This window comes from Typopeltis vanoorti, chromosome 13 (assembly GCF_054136105.1).
Source record: "Typopeltis vanoorti isolate ZY-2024b chromosome 13, IOZ_Tvanoo_1.0, whole genome shotgun sequence".
Classification (NCBI taxonomy): domain Eukaryota; kingdom Metazoa; phylum Arthropoda; class Arachnida; order Uropygi; family Thelyphonidae; genus Typopeltis; species Typopeltis vanoorti.
Genome location: NC_143561.1, coordinates 7,813,794 through 7,838,858, shown reverse-complemented (window position 1 = coordinate 7,838,858; position 25,065 = coordinate 7,813,794). Strand labels below are relative to the sequence as shown.

Sequence of the window (25,065 nt, the reverse complement as noted above, 5' to 3'; positions counted from 1 at the left end):
CTGTCATTGTAGGATTTCTCCCAATTTCCTTTGTTCTGTTTCCTATGACTTTGATTGTCATATTTCTTGCAATTGCTTGGATAGATTGCTTTCCATTTCTTTTGTTCTGTTTCTGGCAATCTGTCGGCCTGGATGGCCGAGTGGTTAGCGTATCCGCTCTCCAGCCAAAAGGCTGTGGATTCGAATCCCATTGTGTGCATGGATGTTTGTGATTGTCTGTGAAAATAGTAGTGGTAGTGGTTGGCGGTAGATGGCATTGGTGTAGTTGCAGCTCGTTGTAGTTGGTAAAGACAGAGATCTGTAGAGTAGGTGCCCTCCCTCGATGAGTTTTTGAATTCCCTGGAGGTGTCAGGTAATAATAATAATAATTTCCTTCTTCCTGATTTCTTTTTGTGCTATATCTCATGATTTCTTCTATTCTATTTCTTGTAATTTTTCAAAAATATTTTCCATCAATTCCTTTGTTGTTTTTTTGCAATTTTGTCTGTGTAATTTTAGAGATTTATTTCTGGTGATTTCCTTTGTCCTATTTCTCCTATTGCATTTTTTGTGATTTCTTTCATTTTATTTCTCACAACTTATTTTTCTCTATCTCTGGCAAATTTAATTTGTTCTTATTAATATTTATGGCTATTTTGCCTATTTTCCATAAGGAGTACCCCTTGTATTATGTCACTGACGTTTTTTACTCCAATTTATTAGATATTAATGATATTTCAAAGACAAATGAAAAATATGGATGGAACAATTTTTGACATATCTTTGTAGAATGCTTGAGGTTGTCTTCTTTTGGACCAGCATCAGTAATATAACAAAAATTATATGACTCAACTGAAATATAACTGAAAAGAAGGAGGGGGGGGGGAGAAAATGTGGAGATAGAAATAGGGGGAAACTAAAAATGTGAAAAATCAGAGATATGTGAATTGAAAGCCGAATTATAAAGGATGGACTATAATTTTTTGTTTTTTTAGAAAAAGGAGAAATATAAAATATAATGAATGAAGATTCGTTCTGGCTTGATTGGCCAAGTGCTAAGTGTATCCGCTCTCCTGCCAAAAGGCTGCGGGTTCAAATCCCACCATGGGCATGGATGTTTGTGATTGTCTGTGAAATTAGTAGATGGCGTTGGTGGATGACAGGTGGAGATGGAAAGTTGTAGAGTAGGTGCCCTCCCTCGATGAGTCTTGGACTCCATGGAAGTGTCAAAAATAGTAATAGTAATAAAGATTACAGGTAGCAGTTATGGGGTGTGTGAGCTGTTTTGGCTTTTTTTTACTCAATCCTCCAAACTCCCATTCATCACATATAACACACTTTAATAGTTATCACATTACAACATAAGTCCGTGTCATGGAATCAAGTCGATGTCATGATTCTATGACACACATTCAATGACTGCATCAAAGAAAAAATAGTGAACATATTTATGTTCACCAGACAAAAATAGACTAAAAAACATCATTACATCTAAATTTTAAATGAATGGCATTTTTGTCAGAAAATATCCAATCAGAAATCAATGATTACACACACAGTTAATTGAAACTCACCATGCAAACAAAATGGAACACCATAACACATCCCCATAAGAACAAAACTGCAGCTTCCAACCCTTCTGAAAATACCACCATTCAACTTACATCATATAATTCAATTATAAATTTATCAAATTATAACCCCACACCTGATGAAACTACCATTCTAAATAAAGGTGTAAACTTTGCAATACTCCCAAAATATATGCCAAACAAGACGTTATCGAATACAGGCTAAATGAGAAACAGGCCGCAACAAATAAATCATATTTCATAAAATAAATATCATAAATAACAAAAAGACAGCCTAACATTACTCCAAACCTACAAAAAGCTTTGATATCACTAAAAAAGAACCCGGATATAATGATTACTAAAGCAGACAAAGGTGACACAGTGTTAATCATAAATAAAACAGATTATCACAATAAAATAATTTAAATTATTATTATTACATAACACCTCCAGGAAGTCCAAAGAACTCATCGACAGAGGACATCTACTCTACAGAGTAGATGCCCTCTGTCTCCACCAACTACAATGAACCTCAACTACACCAACGCCATCTACTGTAAACCACCACCACTTGTATTTTTCACAGACAATCACAAACATCCATGCCCATGGCAGGATTCGAAACTGCGGCCCTTTGACTGGAGAGTGGATAGATATGCTAACCACTCAGCCAACCAGGCCGGCCATGATCAAAACATACTGAAAAGTCCTAAATAACCCCAACCACACAAAAGATTGATAATATACTACATGAATTAAAAAATCAAAATAAGACACGAGGGTGGTCTGAAAAGTTCTTGGCCTCGATCACAGATTGCAACACTATTGGCAAGTTTTTTTTTTTTTAAGTTGGTACAGCTGTCATAAGCATCCATGTGAAATTGCAAGTCATTCTATCAAGTAGTTTGTTTTATACAGCTGTCTGAAGCAAAAGTGTTGTCTGTATCCCTTGAAATGGATAAAATCGAGTGTCGTGTGTGGTTATAAAATTCTTTGTAAAAGAAAATTTAACAGCAAAAGAAATTCATTCGAAGTTCATAAAAGTTTACAGGCACTCTTCTCCTTCGTTTTTGACAATTAAGAAATGGACTGCCGAGTTTAAACATGGTCATACTAGCCTTGAAGATGATCCACATGAAGGACGTCCAAAAGCGTAACAACACCAGAAATCATTGATCAAGTGCACAATATGGTATTGGATGACCGGCGAGTCAAAGTGAATGAAATTGCTGAGACTATAGACATTTCAAAAGAATGTGTAGGATATATTTTGCATGAAGAATTGCAAATGAAAAAGCTTTGTGCAAGATGGGTGCCGCACTTGCTCACAGCAGATCAAAAACACACTCGCATAAAAATCTTTGAACAGTGCTTGGAGCATTTTAATAAGAATAAAACTGATTTTGTGTGTCAATTTATTACTATGGATGAGACTAGGATTCACCATTACACACCAGAATCCAAACAGCAGTGGACAGAATTTCAAAATAGTGGACAGAAGCTGGTTGTTCAGGACTAAAGAAGACAAAGTCAGTTCCATCAGCAGGAAAGGCCATGGCATCGGTGTTCTATCTCCACATGTTCGGCACCCCCACCTTTCAGTTATATTTAAGTTCAGTCATATAATTTTTATCGTTATACTCCTGATGCTGCTCCAAAAGAGGACAACCTCGAGTATTCTACAAAGGTATGTCAAAAATTATTCCTTCCATATTTTTCGTTTCGTTTATGTCTTTAAAATATCAGTAATGTCTAAAATAAATTGGAGTTAAAAAAGACAATGACATAACACAAGGGGTACTCCTTAAGAAAATAGGCAAAATAGCCATAAATATTAATATCTATTTTAGGGAGTAACATGGAAAATTTCCGGAAATAATATTTATTTGTTCTGTGTCCACAATGCCTGTTGTTTTATTTCTTGTGATTTGTTTTGTTTCATGCAGAGAATGAAGCGTGTGTTTCAAACACTGAGTATTCTGGATGTCAATAAAGCAATGGGACTGGATGGGATTTTGCCACGGGATTTGAGAGAATGTGCTAAAGAACCGATAACTCCATTGACTTGGCTTTCAATGAAAGGCTGGCCATGAGAAAGGTGCCCAAGGAGGGAAAGATAGTGCCATTGCATAAAGGTGTGTTAGATCCTAAATGAAGGAATCTTGGATAGAAATCATTCGTTTAGGGTCTAACATATAAAAATGGCAAACATAGAGAAATACCTGCACATCAGTTGTAATTAAAAGTGAAACTTCCTCATTTTATGTAAAAATTTGTATACTTTATTTAAGCACCTTATATTTCAGCTATTGTGATTAATTTAAAATTTCATTTTGTATGTCTTTAAAAGGAGGGATAATGTGAATTAAATTTAAGCCTTACTAAAGCTATGTAAAATCTATTGTGAGTCATCATAAAGCTGTTAAGTATTAATTCCTGGAAGGCCTAAAGCTACATGCATACAGCGTAACGCTGGCAGGTATAGCTTACTCGGAAAATCACGTAACCATGTATTCCATGAATCTGAGTATATCAGCGTCGTAGAAACGAAGGATAAGCCAAAGGATGAAATTAGTAAGGTTCGTGTGCAAAAAGGAGTCTGAAAAAGAGGGCGCTCTATAGGAGTATAAAAGGGGGTTGAGCCTGGAACACAGGGGCCTTTTCTTGATCTCTGGTCGTATCATCTTCCTGTTGGGTGGTTCGGAAGTTGGTGGGTAGTTTCGCATAAAGGGGCGGATGAAGTCTCTGACATCGGGCAGCGAGCGTTCATAAAGAAATGAAGCTGGATTCTATGCAAAGCTGAAGGAAGAAAATTCCAGTCCCAGCAGAATCAAGCCGTCGCTGGAAAGCCCATCGAGATATTCCTGAAACTCAAAGAATTTGAGTCCGTTTCCGGCAGAAAGAATGAAGATAGCGTAACCCCCACGTTGGCGTATAGACAGCCAAAATAGATGAGAAATATTCAGACAAGTACGTGGTGCAGAACAACGCGGAGAAAAAGGTCGGTAAGGTGCTATTGTTCTAATTTTGTGTGAATGTTCATTAGAAGAAAGAAGATTGTTTACAATTATGAAATTAAGAACTTTATAATAAGGAACTCTGTGGACAGTCACTGTTTAGAAAGTTAACCTCGTTTGTGAGTAAGAAGAATTGTTTAGAAGAGATTTTCTTTGTAACTTGTATGTGATAGAATTAACTTGGTATGATATGAAAGGTAGAATTTAGAGTCTCAGTAACATTAGAATGGTTGATAGTTTGTTCTTACAAGTAATACTGCTAGAAGGAATTTAGCTTAACTTATTATCATTTGATTTATATCCCAATGCGTAATTACAGTGTTTAGCATACCTTATAGGTTTTATTTAGTTCGAATGTGTTAATCTCTTAGTTTAACTTTATTTAGTATTGAACATAATTTAGTGTATGAATTTTTATTGTGTTTTAGATATTCCAATAAATATGTCTTATTTTCCTGAACCTGAGTCATGCCTGATTATGATTCCAAATTACCACTTATAAAAATAGAACCTGATTTTGGCGGGAAGGATTTAGCAAGTGAATATATACATATAGATTTAGGTCACGACTGCAATAATCTAGATCTATAGGGCAGTTAAATAAGATATTGGGTAAGAAAGTTAAGAAACTACTATTGTCTCCCTGAGTAAGGATCTTTTCTACTATAGGATACTGGCTGGCGCAGCAAAAAAATAAATTCGCCAGTATCCGAAGAGGAAACAATCCTAGATATAAAAAATAAGATTAAAATTAAGTATAAAGATATAAATAAGTATAGAATATCAATATAATAAGGTATAAAAGACTTTTTAACAGGTGATTCTTTATGCAGACTGGAAGTGTTAAACTATAGATCTGTTTGTGTTTCATCAGCAGTTGTTAAGATTTTGGAGAAATTAGTTGGGGGGGGGGTCACCTACAGCACTGGGCAGATGAGGGTAAAGTTATCTCTGAGAGTTGGCATGGATATAAAAAGGCATATGACAGGATACCATAAGATAAGATGATATTTAAGTTGCAGATTTAGAAGTCACTTCAAATCTAGTTAATGAACTGGATTTGAGATCGGCTATCTGATAAGTATCAGAGAGTTGTGTATGAGGGAGCAGTATCAAGGAAGCAGAAGGTTACAAATGGGGTCCCACAGGACTTGGTAATGGGAACCGTATTGATTAACCTTTATATCAATGATATTGTCAATTGATTGCAGGGGATATTCAGTTATTTGCAGATGTGTGACACTGGGAAAGGTTATTAATAATATTGTAGATGTGGTAGCTTTGCAAGAGGATTTCAATAAACTGGACAGATGGACAAAAGAATGCAGTGTCAGTTTAATGCAGCTAAATGTAAAGTTGAAGTTTGGGATACATCAATGGAAGGCTGCATACTGTGTTGGAGGAACTGTACTTGAGTAAGTGGGGGAGTCAAGGAATCTGGGGGTGATGATTGACAGAAACCTGAAATTCAGGAAACATATTGCAAAGGTGGTGAAGGCAACCCAGAGGTTTGCTGCAATACTGAGAATGACACTGATCTGCAGAGATAAGAGTTGTCATTCCACTGTATAAAGTCCTGATCAGACCACACTTGGACTATTGTGCTCAAATTTGGTCCCAGATTTGAAGGGGGATAAATTAACCTTGGAAAGAGTGCAAAGGTGGATAACATAGACGATATCAGGGCTGTACAATGTAAGTTATGAGGATAGGCTGAGGGAATATGGATTGCAGAGTTTGGTAGAAAGAAGAAGGAGAGGTGATATGAATGAGACTTTAAACTGTTGAGAGGTAGTTACAGTGTTGACATTGGGAAGATCTTTCAGTTGGTGGAACAGGGGGAAAGGAGCGAGGACAAGTGGTCATCCCTGGAAGTTACGAAAAGAAGTTGTGAATAAGAGGGTAAGGAGTGGTTTCTTTGAGTGGAGGGTGGTTGAACCATGGAATGTATTGCCTGACAGAATGGTGAGAGCTTGAGCGGTGAATGGGTTCAAGGACTGGTATGATACTGTGTTTTCTAGGGTGAGTCTCCTACGATGTGTCTTGTGACATCATGGAGGCCTAAATCATAATAAAAATAATAATGGAGTGTGTGTATGTATGAGGGGGGGAGGGGATTTCATATTTTTACCATGTCACTATAGCAAACCCTGTGTTATAACAAATCATGTCTCTAGTTCCTAGGAGTTTTCTACAGCAATTGTCTACTGTAATTATGAATCAACACAAATAAGTGAATCAGCAGGTGATGTACTCAACACCTTTCATGCAGTAAGATGCAGAAAAACTATTATCTTTTTTATTTTATTCGTGTGGGCTTTCCCTCATTCCTCGACCGCCCCTTAGGACTGGTTGAGCCTTCCTAATGAGGGATTAAGCATGTATTTTTTTACTGTAGCAGCGTGTGTTCACAGAGCCAGTTTGCCTGTTCTGACGAACGAAAAAACCCTCTACCTCCGTATGAGACCAGCTAACTCACCTTTAATCGAAAGAGATCAGATAAAGGTTCCTCATGCCATGGATGGGAATCAAACCCAAGTCTTTCCAACCAAAGGGCTTCGTCTATACCAACTGAGCTACAGAGGCTATTACTCTAAAAAAAGAATTCATTTTAAAAATAAAAAGCTATTCTGGGAATCAGCATTTGCTCTACAGAACATTCCTAATTTAAATTTGGCTGACTGCTAAAAATTTAGGAGACTGTTATTCTCTGTCTAAAGGTGGAATATGAATTTCATCACCCAGTGTGAGAGTCTAAAGAATCTAGAGTCTAAAGCCTTAGACTCTAGAGCAGGGTTAAGATGTTGAAAGTTTATTTTCCACTTGGTTAGAGTATAATAAATTTAGTTTAATCCTTTATCCAAGTGTGAGCAAACAAAGTTTGCGCCTGAAAGTATCTTCAGGACTGGGTTAAGGTGGTACACACCAGGGCAACTCGTTGCAGCAGGGTTACTTGATTATGTAAAAAATAAATATATAATTAATAAAAACAGGAAAAAAAATGGTCCATCTATGGTGTGAATGTACTATAGGTTTATAACTTTCATGAATGAGCATCTCATTATTAAAACAAAAGACACTTTTGACTGCATACAAAAAGGGCTTAGAACATAATACTTGCTTGAAATTTTGAGTTCTTACTCAATAATTCACTGCATGCCTATGTTTCCATCTATCATGAAAATGTCTCGGTTACCATAGGAGAAATATTGGTATGAAAATATTTATTTTCTTCAACCATGCTACCGGCCAAGATGTCTATACACATCAAGTTTATCATGGATGTGAAGTGCATATTAAAATTGTAATACCATTGATATTACATTGAAATATATGATGGATACGAAGCATATGAGGATGTGTATTTGATCCATAATGGCCGGTAAGGTGGTTAATCTTCTGTGTTACATATGATAAGGTACTGAAATTGTTTTATTCATATATATAATCTATATGTAAATTTAAATTAAATATGTGCATGCATCATCATACCTGCTTCACTGAAAGGAAACTGTTTATTATGTTTTATGGAAAATGACTTTCTAACTAATAATTTTCCTATGTTGTCCTGTTTGTGATTATATAAATGGCTGAACTATGCCTTTTAACTGTATATAGATGAATTCAGTGTTTGCGGTCAGCAGTACATAACACTCTTGTGGTGTCTAATTGCCCTCGAAATTGCTGAATCTTGTGGAAGTGGCATACTATTTGGAGTAGCTGTAAATGAGTCTGCAAACCATGTTTTTTTTTTAACAGATGAGGAAAACTGCAGGTGCATGTCTAATGGGATTGAAACTATATATTTTTTTTTTTTTCAGAAAAAAAAAAATAGTGGTCTCAAGGCAAGCGACAAAAATCGTCTGTAATGCCACAGTGGGATTCGAACCCTCAACCTATTTTTATATATTCGAATGTTTGCTAGCTGACCTTGAATCCTCCTAAAGCATTATCATTAGGTTCAGTCCAGTATAATGTCTAGGGACTGATGTATAGAATAACTGCTGTACTCTCAAAAATTAGAAATGTGGATCTTACCATGATGTTTGACAAAAACTATAAATACATTGTTCATATTACATGCTGAAAAAATGGAGATAAAGCAAACAGAGTCTTTTCTATGGAGTCCAAAATAGTTTGTGTCAACTTCATGTTTGAAATAAATGGTGGTATCACACTAGGTGATGAAACTCATCTATCACAAAGACATGGACTTTCCTCTGAATAGTATGGATCCCATATCTTAACACCTGCCTATGTTGTTTCTTCTAGTCAAACCCACTAACATGAAGATGTAGGCAGAGAATTTGCTTACTGAAGACTGACTATACCAAACTGCAACGGTCTGAAAAGTAATCCATCAACATTTTAGACTTTTCAGTTTTAGTCCTAAGCACTGCTATCATGCAGTCTATTTTGCTAACTCAAGAAAAGAGAGTGTCTTTAGCTCCTTTTAAAGTATGATGAACAGATGAGGAGTCATTCTTTCTGAAACCCATCAATACACAGATGAATACATATTTCTTATAACTGACTTTCAAAAGCTGTTGATCAATTTAATCATATAAATGTGAGCTATGCTCTTCTAACTCTCCAATTTAGTCTCCTGAAAAGGTTTCTGAAGAAACTTTTGTTATTAAAAATAATTGTATTCACTGATTAGCCAAGAAATTGCTTTTAAACTGAATATTTATAAAGACCCAATAAAAAATACTTTATACTTACTTTAACACGATAGACACAATGAGCATTTGTGCAAGACACAATGGATAACCAAAGCTCTCTCTAAGTGGAGGGGTCCATTGAACACGAGTGCTCTGCATTGCAAATTAATTTACTATAACATTGATGTTGATTATCGATGATGAATATAAAACACATCATATATAAATCTAATAACAGGTAATGTGCTTACCTAATTCAGATAACGAAGTACTCAAATATAGGGTTAATTACTTCAAATACAATTACTTTCAAAGTTTATTAATTAAAATAATAGCTTTAAAGTATTAAAAATTTCACTGCAATATTTTTAGGATGAAGAGTAATAATAATGTGTAGTATGCCTGAAATGCAGATTACTAAAATGAAGAAATCAAGGAATTTTAAAGCAGAAGAATCTAAATCACAGTTTTAAATAATTATCATGGGTGAACTGAAAGCAAAAACAGGAGAGAAAAAAACAAGATAAATTCAGTAAAAAGAAACATGTGAATGGACAAATAGAAGTCCGAACAGTCAAATCCTTAATGAAACAGATTTATATAACTAACTATAAATAACATAACAATTTTAACATAGGAAATAACAGAATATGAGCTCTAAAATTAGAATTAAGGAAAAATGGGAAATAAAGTTCAAAGCAATAGATATATGAATTTAAAACTTGAAAAAGAAGTAAAAGGTGCACTGAATTGAAAGAAAGAATGTTCAAATAATACAGACGATGTAAGTGAGCATATGTCCAAGTAGCTTTAGGAATGAATGTGAGAATGAAAAGATCAAGGAATGCTGGCAGTTGCTCACATCTAAGAACTGAATGGCACTCATTAAAATATGCAAGGATACCTGTTGATACAAGGGAATACTGCTAATGTATTCCATTGTATCCATCTTGTTAACATTAGCACACATTCCTTTGTACCTGTGGATACAAGGGAATGTATGCTAATGTTAACAAGATGGAGACTCTCATAAACATTTACAGGATAAGACTAATACATCCATTTATGAAAAGTATAAATAAATAAATGAAATAAAGAACAAAATAAGACTCATAAAGCAAAAACATTGGGAAGGTTACTATAACCAGCTGGAATGTGACTTTTACGAAGCACAGAAACAAATATGAGCAATGATCCAAAATTAAAGAAAATAAATTTTTTTAACACATACACGCGCATCATAGAAAGAAAACAATGGAAAAACTATTCTACCAAATTATATGAAGGTTCTTCTTCTTCTTCAACCTTCTGGTTCTGTCCACTGCTGGATGAAGGTCTCCCTCGTGATTTTCCAGATCACTCAGTTTTCAGCCTCTCCAATCCATCTCACTCCTGCAATTTGTTCCAGTTCATCTCTCCACCTTCTTCTCGGTCTTCTTCTTTGTCTTGCTCCATCCATTGGTCTCCACACTGTTGTTTTTCTAGTCCATCTCCCATCACTGCATCTGGCAATATGGCCAGCCCGTCACATAGGAAGACAATATCATTTGTCTTAGTATCTCTTAATGTTATTTTTAGAATACTTCTTTCCATGCGATGTTGTGTTGTTCTCAGCTTTTTGTTTAGGGCTTCTGTTTAAAGTCCATGTTCCTCCTCCATATGTTTGGACAGGAAGTATGCACTGGTTGAAAGCTTTCCTTTTTAGACTCATAGGGATGTCACTTCTGAATATGTCTCTCATTTTCCCATAAGCCATCCATCCAAGGTGAATTCTTCATTCAATCTCTTTTCTTTGGCACTCCTCAAAGGATAACAATTGGCCCAAATATACATATGAAGTAATTTGTTCTATTTCAGGGTTTTCAACTTTGATAGTTCTATGGTTTATGTATTTTTTCATCATTATTATTGTGTTTTCTCTATTTATTTTTAATCCAATTTCTCTGGAGGCTTCATTTAGCAGATTTAGACTTTCTTCCAGATCTTCAAGATTATCCGCTATTAGGACAATATCATCTGCAAATTTCAGATGATGCAGCCTTTCCCTATTTATGTTTATTCCTTTTGTTTCCTGATCAAGGCTTCTAAAGACTTCCTCTAGTGCAGCTGTAAATAATTTGGGAGATATGGTATGGCCTTGCCAGATGCCTTTTTGTATTGAGAACTTTTCACTGTTTTTATATAATTTAATTACAGAAGTTGCATTATTGTAAATATGTTTTAGTGTTTCAATATATGGTTTCTTAGTTCCCTGGGTTTCAAATGCTTTTAGTGTTGCAGATGTTTTAACTGAATCAAATGCTTTTTCATAGTCTATATAGGCCACACATAAGGGTTTATTGTATTCAATTGATTTTTCAATGAGCTGTCTTAATGCGTGAATATGGTCCAAAGTATTGTAATTCTTTCTAAACCCAGCTTGTTCACAGGATTGCATTTCCTCCAGTTTATATTTTATTCTATTATTTATAATTTTTGTGGATACTTTATATATGGTGGGGAGTAGGCTTATGGGTCTGTAGTTTTTAATTTCTTCCTTATTGCCCTTTTTAAAAATTAATATTAGAAGTGAATTGTTCCAATTTTTCAGAATTTTACTCTGTTTTAGGCATTTATTAAAGAGTTTAGTCAGCTGTTTGATGACAGGGCTTCCTCCCAGTTTTAAGAAGTCTACTGTAATTCCATCTTCTCCTGGGGCCTTTCCATTCTTCATTTCCACTTCACCTTGTAAGATCTCTGGGGCATCATGTTCTTCCTCACTCAAGTTATCCATAGATGATTCTTGGATGTCACAGTCTTTGTCTTCATAGAGTTCAGTATAAAATTCCTGAATTCTTTTGATTATTGCATCTCTATTTTTTTATAAGTTTACCATTTTTTCCACTTACAGCAGCTATTTCCTGTGTTCCAACTGATAATGTTCATTTTAGGACCTTCATATTACTACTGTTTCTTTAATTTTTCTAGTATCATACGATCTAAGTTCATGTTTCATCATTTTACGTATAGTTTTACAAATTTCCGCATATTCTATTTTATTGGTATCATTCAGATCTCTTCTTTTCTTCATCAGATCTAAGAAAAACATCAGACATTTCCTGTCTTAGTTTTTCCTCTCCTTGGTGCCTTTTTATATCTTCTATTTCTAGTGCATAATTCAAGATAGATTTTGTTAATATTTCATTAGCATCATCAATGGTAGTAGCTGTGTTCAACTTTTTTAGTTCATTTTTGAGTGATTCTCTATAACAGCTTTTATTGTGGTAGAGGTTTTGTAGATTCACTAAATTGGACTTTTTTTCTTATGGCCTTATTCCGTTCCCATTTTTTGTTGATCCATACTTTTGCCCTTACCAGTCTGTGGTCACTTAAGCACTTCGGTATTATTTATTATATATCTTCTGTTAGAGAGGATGAAGTCTATTTCATTATAAGTTTGTCCATTTGGGCTTCTCCAAGTCTATTTTCAGTTGATTTTCTTCTTGAAAAAGCTGTTCATAATAAAGAGGTTATTTTCATCTGCAAATTCAATAAGTCTTTCTCCTCTTTCATTTCTCTGCCCAAATCCAAATTTACCAATGGAGTTCAGATGATCATCTCTGCTTCCAATTTTGGCATTAAAGTCACCCATTATAATTATGTAGAATTCTTTAGAATTATTTAACGTGGATTCTAATGTTTCATAGAAATCTTCTATCTCTTCATCTGAATGGTCCATAATTGGGGCATATACTTGTATAATTTTCAGCTGGTATCTTTTATTTATGAAGAGACATAGTTCAGCTATTCTTGATGTTATTTTATTTACAAACAGGACACTGTCCTTGATTGTTTTATTTATTAGTAATCCTACACTACCTGTTGAGTTTCTGTTACATTCACAGTGGTAGAGTAGATGCCCATCTTTTAAGCGCACGAGAGTTTCTTCTTTCCTTCTTATCTCTGAAAGGCCCACAACATCCCATTTTATATATTCCAATTCCTTCATCAGTTCTTCCAATCTATCATCATCCCGTAGAGATCTGCAGTTATACGTTCCTACTAATATTCTTCTATCATTGTGCACTGTAGGTGGACTCATTGTAGCTAGTGGAGACTGTAGCATATTTTTCGACCTAGACCCTCTACCTAAGTCCATGACGCATCCCTTATGCTGGGCAACGGACGAGCCAGTATGTAATTTTCCTATTTTATTCATCATTTGTATTGTCTTCATGGGGAGATATTTGGCCTTATAGCATCACGCTGGCCAGACGGGTTGGTGCCTCACAATAGTGAATAAGATGAAATGACAAAGCAAAATAGGAAAGATTCACCCCTAACCCTCGAATACTCTAATAGCATTGGGGTAAGGAGCAAGAAAAGAAGAAAGAAGCAAGGAGGGAGGAGGAGGTCAAATGCCAGAAATACTAGAGGCAGAAAACATATGAAATTGAAATAAATAATAATTTAATAGAATCAATATAATAAATTTAGTTTAATCCTTTATCCAAGTGTGAGCAAACAAAGTTTGCGCCTGAAAGTATCTTCAGGACTGGGTTAAGGTGGTACAGCACCACCTTACTCGTTGCAAAGGTGGAGCAAGCTACCAACCACTCCTGTCTCAGTATCTCCTATAATGCAAAACACATCTCCTTGCGGATATGTCTAATGTTATGCATTAAGGGAAGGGCCACTACCCAGACTAGTTTCGACCTTTATTGAGGTCTCTTCAGTGGGAGCCAGGCCCATGCTTAATGATATTAGTCATCCATCTAATGCCTACCTGATTAACCCTCCTGACCTTAGGTATAAAATTTAATATTGCTTCCTCTAGAAGACCCTTAACTATCTCCCATGCACTACTAACATCCTTACTCTGCAGCATTTTATGCCATGGCACAGAGTTAAGCTTCTTCCTAGTAGTTCCATATATATCCCTTCTTGATAGAATATTCCTCATGTTGTACAATCTCCCACGTCAAGACTAGCATGTTCACTTTCACCAATCAGAGGTAATGTGGTCGCCTTGGTTATGGATAGCTCTTCTGATCCTATGACTAGATCCAATACTCTCACACCCCTAGTCCCCTCTGCCACAGGCTGCCTCAAGTAATTATCTCTTAGTAGGTGTATAAATTCCATTTCATTCCTGTTGTGTGATCTTTCTTCCTTCCAGTCTATATCTCCATAGTTGAAAGTCCTCCATAATAATCACTTGACCTGTACTCATTGTACTAATTTGACAATGCATGTCTTCCAGATCATCCGTGGAACTTCCTGGCTTATAGAAACAACCAACTGTATATTTTGTCTTACTGGCATTAATCTAACACCAGACTGCTTCAAATGAACATAAGAAAAATGAATATAAGCCTTTATTTTTTATTCAGCGATCTGTGTGAATGAATGAATGATTCCTTTAGAAATCTTGAATAAAAAATATTTCTTCTAAATAAGGCATAGTTGAAATCTTGTATATAACGAACAGCATGATTGGCCACATAAAATCTTCCTTTTCTTTCATACTAAACATCTGCAACATATTCCTTCTTGCTAACCTTAAATCCATGGCTTGTCTGTCCAATGTCTATATATCGATGGGTATTTGCAGAAGGATGTTCTATCTTTAAGAGACCTCAGGAAGCTGTGAACAGTTTGAAGTGGTTTAAAAGTCACTCTGATGTTAACTTGAAAACAGATACTATTCTGTAACTAATCATAGATGGCAACTCCCCAACTTATGCTTTATTTAAACATCTGGCTAACCTATTAGAACATCACATAAAGTCACTTGATTCTTACATTCAAAATTCATCCCATTTGTTCAGAAGCTATCAACTTTACATGTATCATCCTCTAACATCCTTGCAAGTCTCGACATAATATCCCTATTTATTATTGTTCTTATAGATAATGTGTTAAACCTTATTGGAGACATCTTTCCACTAGAAAGTCACAAGAATATTTGAACACTGTATCTGGTCGGACAAACCATGGATTTGAGGTAAGAAAGAAGGAAGATGTTGCAGATGTCCAGCATAAAAGAAAAGGCAGACTTGGCCAACCATATTTCTAATACTAAAAATTTTTATTCCAGACTTCTAAAAGAATCACCTTCTAATGAAATCATCCATTCATGCAAATCACTGAACGAAAATCAAGGAATTATATTAAGTGACATGGAAATCACTTATTAAATCTTTTAGCATCACAGACTTCAACTTTGCTAACAATCATCTTCAGTCATTAACTGCAGACATCTAATGCTTGCCAAGCACCTTTATGTTTATTTGTTAACATGAATTTATTTAGAAAGTTTTTTAACTTGGTTATAAATTAAATTAAAAATGAGAAGAAATTATATTCTTGTTTAATCCTTTATCCAAGTAGAAGCAAGCAACATATGCACATGATGTTTGTTTACAACAGGGCTACTTGTATACAAAAGCTAATGACTTCACATTGATTGTGACTTAGTATCTCATAATATAATGTACATAATGGGAAGGGCCACTACACAGACCATTTTGACCTTTATTGAGGTATGTTAAAGTGCAGGGATAACTCTCCAAAATCTCTGAGTGAGCTACAAGATCACTCTAAATCTCAATGAGTGATCCTAAAGGATCATTAGTAAGCTTATCATTCCTGACCTGAATCACACAAGGAAAGGAAATTCAGTGGCGGCTCCACTAGGTGACAGGCAAAAACCTGCCACCAAGCAGAGCCTCTCTACTCCCCAGAAAGCAAGCAAACCCAAAGATAAACGTTATAAAATGTCATCAATGGGAGCTAGACCCAGAAGTGATAACAAGGTTGAAGTAATACAGAAGTGATACATATACCCCATATACAACTATTGAAAAGGTGCAACAACTTATTAAAATACTCTGGATTAGAGCAAGTTGTAGAAGATTTTTCCACTTCATTATAAATTAAATTAAAAATAACAAGAAATTATATTCTTGGTTGATCCTTTATCCAAGTGTAAGCAAACAAAGTTTGCAAGTGAAGTTTCTTCATGACTGGGCTATTTGTATATAGAAGCTAATATAGAAGGCATTCGATCTGGTCTCACCTGAACTGATTTGGTACTCTCTATACACCCATGCTCTTCCTGAAGCATAATATACACTAGTTCCTCTACATTAACACCACTAGTTCCATCTACTGTGCTGCTGGTGTCACCAAGCCATTTAACATTCAGGTAAGCATTGATCAAAGATTTGCCCATCACTACTTCTGCTTATCCTGTGCATGAACACAGTGACTGCACACCTGCAACAACCTCACCTATGAACCCTACTGTAAGCCGACGATGTTCTACTGATCCACAAGACCAGAGCAGAACTTATTTAATACATGAGAAAAATGTTTCATTATGTGATTTATTATTCAGTATTGTAATTATATGCTTAGTGTTATTGGAGCTGCCATGTGGTTAATCGGTAGCGATACAAGATAATTTATTTGTGGTTATAAATAAGCAAACTCACTTACTGTACATTGTAATCCTTAGGGAATAACACAAAAATGTTGAATGTATGTTAAAAATTAGGTGGTGTTCGTATGTCACTATTAATGTGATGTAAGCGCTGTGATAACGGCAGCCATGTGTGATGTGAAGTTTTGCTTTGGATCTTTGGAACGGACATGCGCATTTGTTGTTGGATTTTTTGTATAAGAGCTGTCATTTAGTAAAAGAGAAGGGGGGGTACATAAAAGATTAGGCAAGCAGGGGAATTGTCATTCAGTAAGAGGAAGGTGGGAAAGAAAAGAAGTGGCTAGCAGAAGAGCAGAGTCAGAGAAGTTTAAAAGTACTACACAGTTAAGTTCTAAAATGTTGGAAATAAGGCTCTTTTTTATGCATTTGGAATTACTCTCCAAGGATAAGGATCTGTACAGCTAATAATTGAAGTGCATTAAACGAAAATATTTAATGCTGAATTAAAGGCAAGTGATATATATTCCCAGGAGTAATTTGAAAATCTGCGGTGAAAGTTCTAGAATTTGAATTGCATTTGGAACTGTTCAAGTAATATATTCCTGTTGTGTGTGAGACTTTTTCTTCATGCCTACATTTGGAAGACCGAAAAATAGTTGCATTAAAGGAAGCTTCTATATAGCCAAGTGAGATTACATATGTTTACCTGAATGCTATTTTCGGTATGTGTTTATAGAAATATTGAATAGAATATAAGAGAAATTTATTGAGCTCATTTATGTAAAAAAAAAAGGGTCATTTAATTAATTTTTGTAGTTAATATCTGTTATACATAAATATATGTTTAAAGTAAATAATCTGAATTTTTTTTTTTAATTGAGCTTCATTTAGAACACAACATATTGATCCTGAAGTCAATGCACTATCATGAATCTAGAACATTCTAACCAACAACAATAATAAAATTAAACATACTGTTCTTTGACAAATGTCTTTAAATATAGATTGGATATAGTTAGGGAATAGCATACATGGAGCAGATGTCACACACACTTATTAAAGTATCAATCACACACACACACATTAATGTTAATTAACCCAGTGTTAGTACGGTGGGGTCACAGTTATAGTCAATTTAAAATCTTTGGGGTCTGTAACACCCCACCTTACTAACGCCAGGTTAACAACAACTTCAGTTTGCAACTTAACTTGATCGAAAACTGAATATTTAGAATGTGGTGCCTAAACGGATGGCACAATTATAATCACTGGTACTGAACTTACTAAGGCCTCCAACTTTCAGTACCTTGGATCCAGTGTGATGTCTGATAGTAGTGCCCTCCCAGACGCCATCACATGGCATTAATGCTGCCTGGCTGAAATAGCGGCAGGTCAGTGGAGTCCTGTGTGACAAGAAAATACCCCAGCATCTCAAATCCAAGATTCATCGCACAGTCATCTGACTAGTTGCACTTTATGGAGCAGAGTGGGTCTGTAGCAAAACAGCATGAACAGGCACTACATGTCATGGAGATGCTCGTATGGATACTGAGATAAACATGACTAGACCAACAAATGATGACATCCAGAAAACTCTTAGTGTTCACCCCATTCCCAGAGAAGATGAGGGAAGAACGCCTATGATTATGTGGACATGTGGCCAGGTTTGACAAGGAATCTGTTGCAGGACAGGCCCTTACAATTAGCCTAGATGACCAACAAACTAAAGGACACCCAAATGATGGATGAACTCCTTAAAAGAAGACATAAAGGCAATGGATGTCCACCCTAATGATGTGCAAACCAAATGAAACAAAACAGATGCAAAACAGCAGACCCTGCCCAAGCAGGACATAATGCTGGGAAGAAGAAGCAGCTAATGATTTGGCATTAATTGCTTTAGTATCAATGAAAAGAACACAACCTTTCAGGCATGCACAATGCTATGCATTTTGGGTAGGGCCACTACCTAGACCGGTTCCAACCTTTATTTAGGACTCATCAGTGGGAGCCATATTGAGAAGAGATACCAAGGTTGAAATAATACAGAAGTTATACATATATCATATATATAACATTATACACATCCAAAAGTATGTGCCTTTGCATTATTGGATACTAAAGCAATTAATGTGAAGTCATTAGCTTCTATATACAGGTGGTCCAGTCATGAAGAAACTTCATGTGCAAACTTTACACTTGAATAAAAGATTAAACAAGAATATGTTTTTTTGGCATTTTTAACTTTAATGAATTTATTTTTTTTTTAATGGTTTTTCAGCATTTGGACAATTTTGTTATCTATTTATATATATATTTGATGTTTATTAAGCTCTGTTGAAGCCACCAGTTTTTTGTAGGTAAAACATTTTCTCTTAAATATAAACAAATATCTATGTATTCTACTGACTTAGAGAAAGCTTTTGACAGAAACTACAGGATGTCCTAAAGAACTATCAAGAAACATACCAGGAAATAATCAAGAAAGATACCAGGAAATAATCAAGAAAGATACCAGTACAAACTATCAAAATCATCAGATACAGATCACATAACATGAATGTGCAATAAAATATCACAAGAAAAATACACAAAATCCCTATAAGGAACAGGATCAGACAAGTGGTTCTTTAAGTCCATGTTTATTTAAAATCATTATGGACAAAATAATAACATAATTTAAGAAACAAAAATTAAATGGAACAAAAAATTTTTTTAAAAAATTTAAATTGGATTTATTATGCAGATACCTAAAGTAGTTACTTAAATTCCAAGAGATATATAACATAACATGAAAATATCAACAGACAAAAAAAGAAAAAAATTGTAATTTAAAAAGAACCAATAAGATGCAAATATTGGAACGAATAATGGCATTTAAATACCTTAGGAATAACTGCAAACAATAAAATATAACACAGAATGAAGCAAAAGAACAATTCCCAAGGCTAATAAAATATTAGGATGTTTAAATTCAACTAAATGGAAAAATAAATATCCAAGAAAAGTAAGAATATATAAATCAGTAGTCTGACCACTATTAACTTATATATGTGTAACTAGAAACATTAAAAATACAACAGATAAATTCTACGTATAAAATAAAAATGCTGAAAAAATAGTTAATAATACAAAACATCGTATTATAAAAGATGAAAATGTTTATGAAGAATGTCAGTTACAACCCTATAAATAAATGGATAAAAAACAACAACATTAAAACAGAATAAACATGTTAACAGGATGGAGACAAAGGGAATAGTCAAATTAACAAAATACTGGAAACTGGATACAAAAGGATCAATCAATAAATCTAAACTGGCTTGCCATAAATCTAAATGAATTTCATATATTTTTTCGTTTGCAATATATATCTTTGAAGTTTTTCTTCACCAGTTTTATTTTTTCACTTCTATTTATCGATTTATTCTTTCAAGTCTTTCAATGTCTTCTTAAGTTTAAATTCTTTACCAAAACTAATATATTTGTCCTAATTATTAGTAATCAATGTGATGTTTTCCATATCATATATTAATTCTATCACATATCAAACCTAACAAATAAATGACAATCATATCCACTTAAGTTAGGTAATATTGATAATATTATGAATGGAAGAGTGTGAAAGAATAAAAAGTGAGATAGTGGTGAGAAAGAAGGAGTGAATGACTCAAGAATAGCACTATATGGAGATTCTATCATAAAAGGTAGTGGATTAGAGGGTGCACAAAGCATGTTTTCCAGGAGGGAGAATGAACAGGATGATTGAGGTACTAGATATGAGAGGTAAGCATGTGAGAGAGTTAGTGGTTGTGTTAGGGATGAATGATTTGGTTGGGCATAGGAAGAAAGCGAGAGTGGATGTCAGCAGATTACTGAGGAGAGTGACGGACAACAATGTGGTAGGAAGGTAATTTGTGTTTCCCAGGTATGACAATAATGAGTAGCATCAGAGAGCATGTATGTTGAATAGAATGGAACGTTAGCCAAAATGTGTGAAAAGAAAGGAGTGCAGTTTGTGGCCATTTGAGATGAGTTTCAGGGACAAATGGAACTGAAAATGAAATGGTAAGCTGAAAGCTCTATTATTAGATTGGGCTACTTACCTCCCTGTCGAGTACAATCTCACCAACTCACAAATTAGAAAACTCCACAGGCTCCTTAAGAAGGTCATTTCTTGGCCTGTGGAAATCACTAACAAATTAAAACCATTTAACTCCCATAAGCCCCCGTATTTATGAACTCCCAAAAATACATAAGGAAAATGTGCCATTACGTCCCATAGTGAATGGCATTGATTCTTCCACATACAAACTAGCTAAACATTTGGCCACAGCTCTCTCACACTATACTGGCAACACACCTTCATACATAAAAAACTCACCCCACTTCAAAGCCAGCATAGAAAACCTTACACTCAAACACACTGACATAATGGTCAGTTTTGATGTCTCCTCCTTATTCACAAATGTCCCACTCAAAGAATCCTTAGAGCTAATCCAAGCTAAATTTCCTCCCGATATCACAACCCTATTTCAGTTCACAATGAACTCAGGCTATTTTGTTTGGCAAGGAAAATTCTACAAACAAATAGAGGGGACAGCCATGGATTCTCCACTCTCCCCACCCTTGGCCAACTTTTATATGGAGACTTTTGAAGAGAAAGCCTTAAACTCTGCCCCACAAAAACCAACCATTTGGCTTCGCTATGTTGATGATGTGTTCGCTATTTGGCCACATGGCTCATGCACTCCTCTCCTTCCTAACACACTTAAACAACCAACACCCCAGAATCAAATTCACCCTGGAAGAGGAAAAAAACAACTGCCTTCCTTTCTTAGACACACTAGTCACCTGCCAGCCTGATGGAACCTTGGTTTTCTCAGGCTATAGAAAACCCACCCATATAGGCAGATACATTCACCAACAATCCCACCATCCCTCCTCACAACAATATGGAGTCATTAAGACACTATACAACAAGGCTAAACGTATCTGTTCAAATGACAATGCCCTAACCACAGAACTAAACCACATTCTCAACACTTTCTCAGACAATGGCTACCCCCCCCCAAAAAAAAAATATTGAAACCAGTAAACCACAATCCCCCTCAACCTCCTCACAACAAGGATTACTCTAAATCCATCACCATATCCTATATCTGAGGCACCTCGGATATAGGGCAGAAAAAATTACAAAAATCCTAAAAAAACATGACTCAACTTCTTGTTACAGACCATATAAAAAATTGGCATCCCTTATCCTCTCTACTAAAGACCAACCTCCCCCCCCCCCATAGACCTACCTGGTGTATACCAGGTCCCTTGCAGCTGTAAGCTGTCCTACTTTGGCCAAACAGGCAGGACAGCAAATATCAGAATTTCAGAACACAAGGACTACATCCGGTTTCACCAATACAGCCACTCTGGTCTTGCTGACCATGCACTGGATACCTGCCATAAAATACGGTGGAAGAAAGCCACGAGAATACACCGTAGTAAATACAAATATGAAAAGCTTTTCATGGAATCAGCTTCAGCCCTAAGAAACAATCCAAACCTCAACAAATTTGGCTGCATGAGACTGCCTCAAATTTGGGAAACCTACATCAGAAGACCTTCAGCTCAATCACCCAAGAATTCCAACCTTGTCCGCTAGGGGACACCATCTAGACTTTAGGAGAAATAATAGCATCCTGCTTCTTCCTCACTTACTGTTTGTTGTGCCTGCGTGCATGTGTCTTGTTCTTAAGTTCCTTGAAAATGGCAACGCGACGTTGTCAAAATATTGAAGTATATTAAAATTTATTTTAATGTATATCCTAGTTTATGTTGTAATTTCCTTAAATTATTAGTAAAAAATGCATAACCAACGTCTAAGCCTTTCCACGAGAATCAGATTTGGTTGATGTAAAAGGGCTTCGCAACTTTCTTTGAAAAGGCATTTATATTTAAACCTGCATCTATGGAGAAGACAAGCCTTACCCCACTGAATATTGTGTTTAGTGTCAATACTATGTTGTGCTAGACACAACTTTTGAGGTTTCATTTATTCGATATAATATAGATGTTCGTTAATTCTTTTTTCTACAGAACAGTCTGTTTGTCCAAAGTATGTTAGATTACATTTACACGGTATCTGGTAAATGCCAGCTAATGATAGAGATGCCAGTTTGTCTTTTGTAGATGGCAACAGATGAGAAATTTTGTTAATCGGAAAATATGTGGGAATGAGACAATACTTCTTCAAAATTCTACCAATCGGTTCTGAGATGCCAGAAATATAAGGGATTGGAACCCTGTGGTCTGTTGAAGAATCCTGAGGTGTTGGATCATAGGAGTCAATTATCTGCTGGATTTGATTAGGGTTGTAACCATTAAATTCCATTAATGTCTTGAAAGTGGAAAGTTCTTGTTGTAAGCTTGAGGAAGAGGAGAACACCTTATGTGCTCTATTAATTAACGACTTGATAACACCAATTTTTTGGGAGGTATCACGAGCAGACTTTTGATGAATGTCTGCTAGTAAAGGCAGGTTTTTGATAAACACTGGTTGATAAATTATTATTATTATTATTATTATTATTACGGGTATCTCCATGGAGTCAGTAGACTCATCGCGGGAGACCCAAACTAGCAAAACAATATCTGTCATATCTCTTCTTGAATTCATTTACAGACGAAGAGCTCACAACTAAGTCAGGCAATGAATTCCACTCATTCACCACCCTCCAGGCAAAAAACCTTGTTCTGACACCTTTGTTAACCACACTCTTCTTTAATTTCCAGAGATGACCTCTTGTTCTTCCATCACTATCACACAGCTGAAACATTTCCCCTGCATCAATCCTATAAAAACCTTTTAGTAATTTGAATGTTTCTATCATATCCCCTCTTCTTCGCCTATCAGCCAATCTCTGCAATCCACAAGCTCTCAATCTATCAATGTAGGGAGCATTTTTTATATCACTCACCAACTTGGTCACTCTTCTCTGAACCCTCTCCACAGCCTCCTCATCTCCAAGGAATCCAGGTGACCAGACCTGAGCACAGTAATCCAAATGTGGAAGTATCAATGCTTTATAAAGGGGAACAATAACCTCTTTATCTCTGGATGTCAGTGTGTTCCTCAACAACCAAGTAATCCTATGTGCAATCTTGGACACCTTAGCAATGTGTCCTCTGAACTTCATCTCCCTATCTACCAATACCCCTAAGTCCCTAGCCTCATCAATCTCTTGGAGTACCTTTCCATCGATGTAGTACACAGCTGGTAATCTTTTAATCCCAAAATGCATGACTTTACACTTTTCCACATTGAACTGACATCCATTTTCTTTTGCCCATTTTACCAGCTTATTTAAATCCTCCTGCAAACTTTCAACATCAGCTTGATTTTTTATTGCACTACACAACTTTGCATCATCAGCAAACAACTGAATATCTCCCTTTAAGCCGTTTCCTATATCATTTATATACAAATTAAACAACATTGGTCCAAGCACAGAGCCCTGAGGTACACCACTGGTCACCTGCCTCATTCTGGACTCGGCTCCTCCATACACCACCTTATGGTATCTCTCCCTGAGCCATTCTCCTATCCATATCACCAATTTAATATCCATTCCCATCTGCTCCAATTTGCGTAACAGTGTTCTATGGGGTATCCTGTCAAAAGCCTTAGCAAAATCCAGAAGTACCACTGTGTAGCCAGTTCCTTTGTCCAACTCAGATGTTATTCTATTATGAATAGTTAATAGATTGCTAAGGCAGGATCTACCTTTAACAAAACCATGTTGGCCTCTATAGAGTATCATATCCTGATCCACCCATTCTTGAATTTTGTCTTTAACCAACTTTTCCAATACTTTTACCACTACTCCTGAGATGGTGATTGGTCTGTAATTTAATACCGCAGTTTTAGAGCCACCCTTATGCAAAGGAACCACTTTGCCTAACTTCCACTCCCTAGGGACCATACCAGAGTTCAAACTTAAATTAAATATCCAGGTAAGAGAATGTGCGTGTAAGCCAGATGTCCAAGAATGGTAAACTACAAGCCTTTTCTTTTTCCATGGTAAACTAAATGCTTGGGTGAAGGCTATTGATCTGTTGTAGGAAAGTGGTAAGTTCATTTTCTGAATGAGGCCAAATAGCAAAGACATCATCAACATAACGAAACCAATGAGAGGGTTGGGGATAAATGGATGAGAGCAAGTTATCTTCTAGATGGTTCAAAAAATAGTTTGCCAAAGGTGGAGACAGAGGACCATCCATGGCAGTACCTTCAACTTGCCCATAGATCTTGTTTTTCCAGCTGAAATATTCTGATATAACAAATTCAAAAATCTTTGCAATATTAGGAGGGTAATCATCATATAGTAAATTAACAGTGTCAGATAATG

General features: G+C 35.7%; 1 protein-coding gene across 1 annotated transcript in view; it reads right to left on the bottom strand.

The window, feature by feature from the left end:
* The window catches only part of LOC150099915 (protein C-mannosyl-transferase DPY19L1-like), a 331,158-nt gene that overhangs the window by 146,488 nt on the left and 159,605 nt on the right, over window positions 1-25,065 (bottom strand). The window contains exon 8 of the mRNA XM_090403079.1: window positions 9,296-9,387. Within this exon, the coding sequence (XP_090259205.1) occupies window positions 9,296-9,387 (92 nt within the window). The remainder of the gene's footprint in view (window positions 1-9,295; window positions 9,388-25,065) is intronic.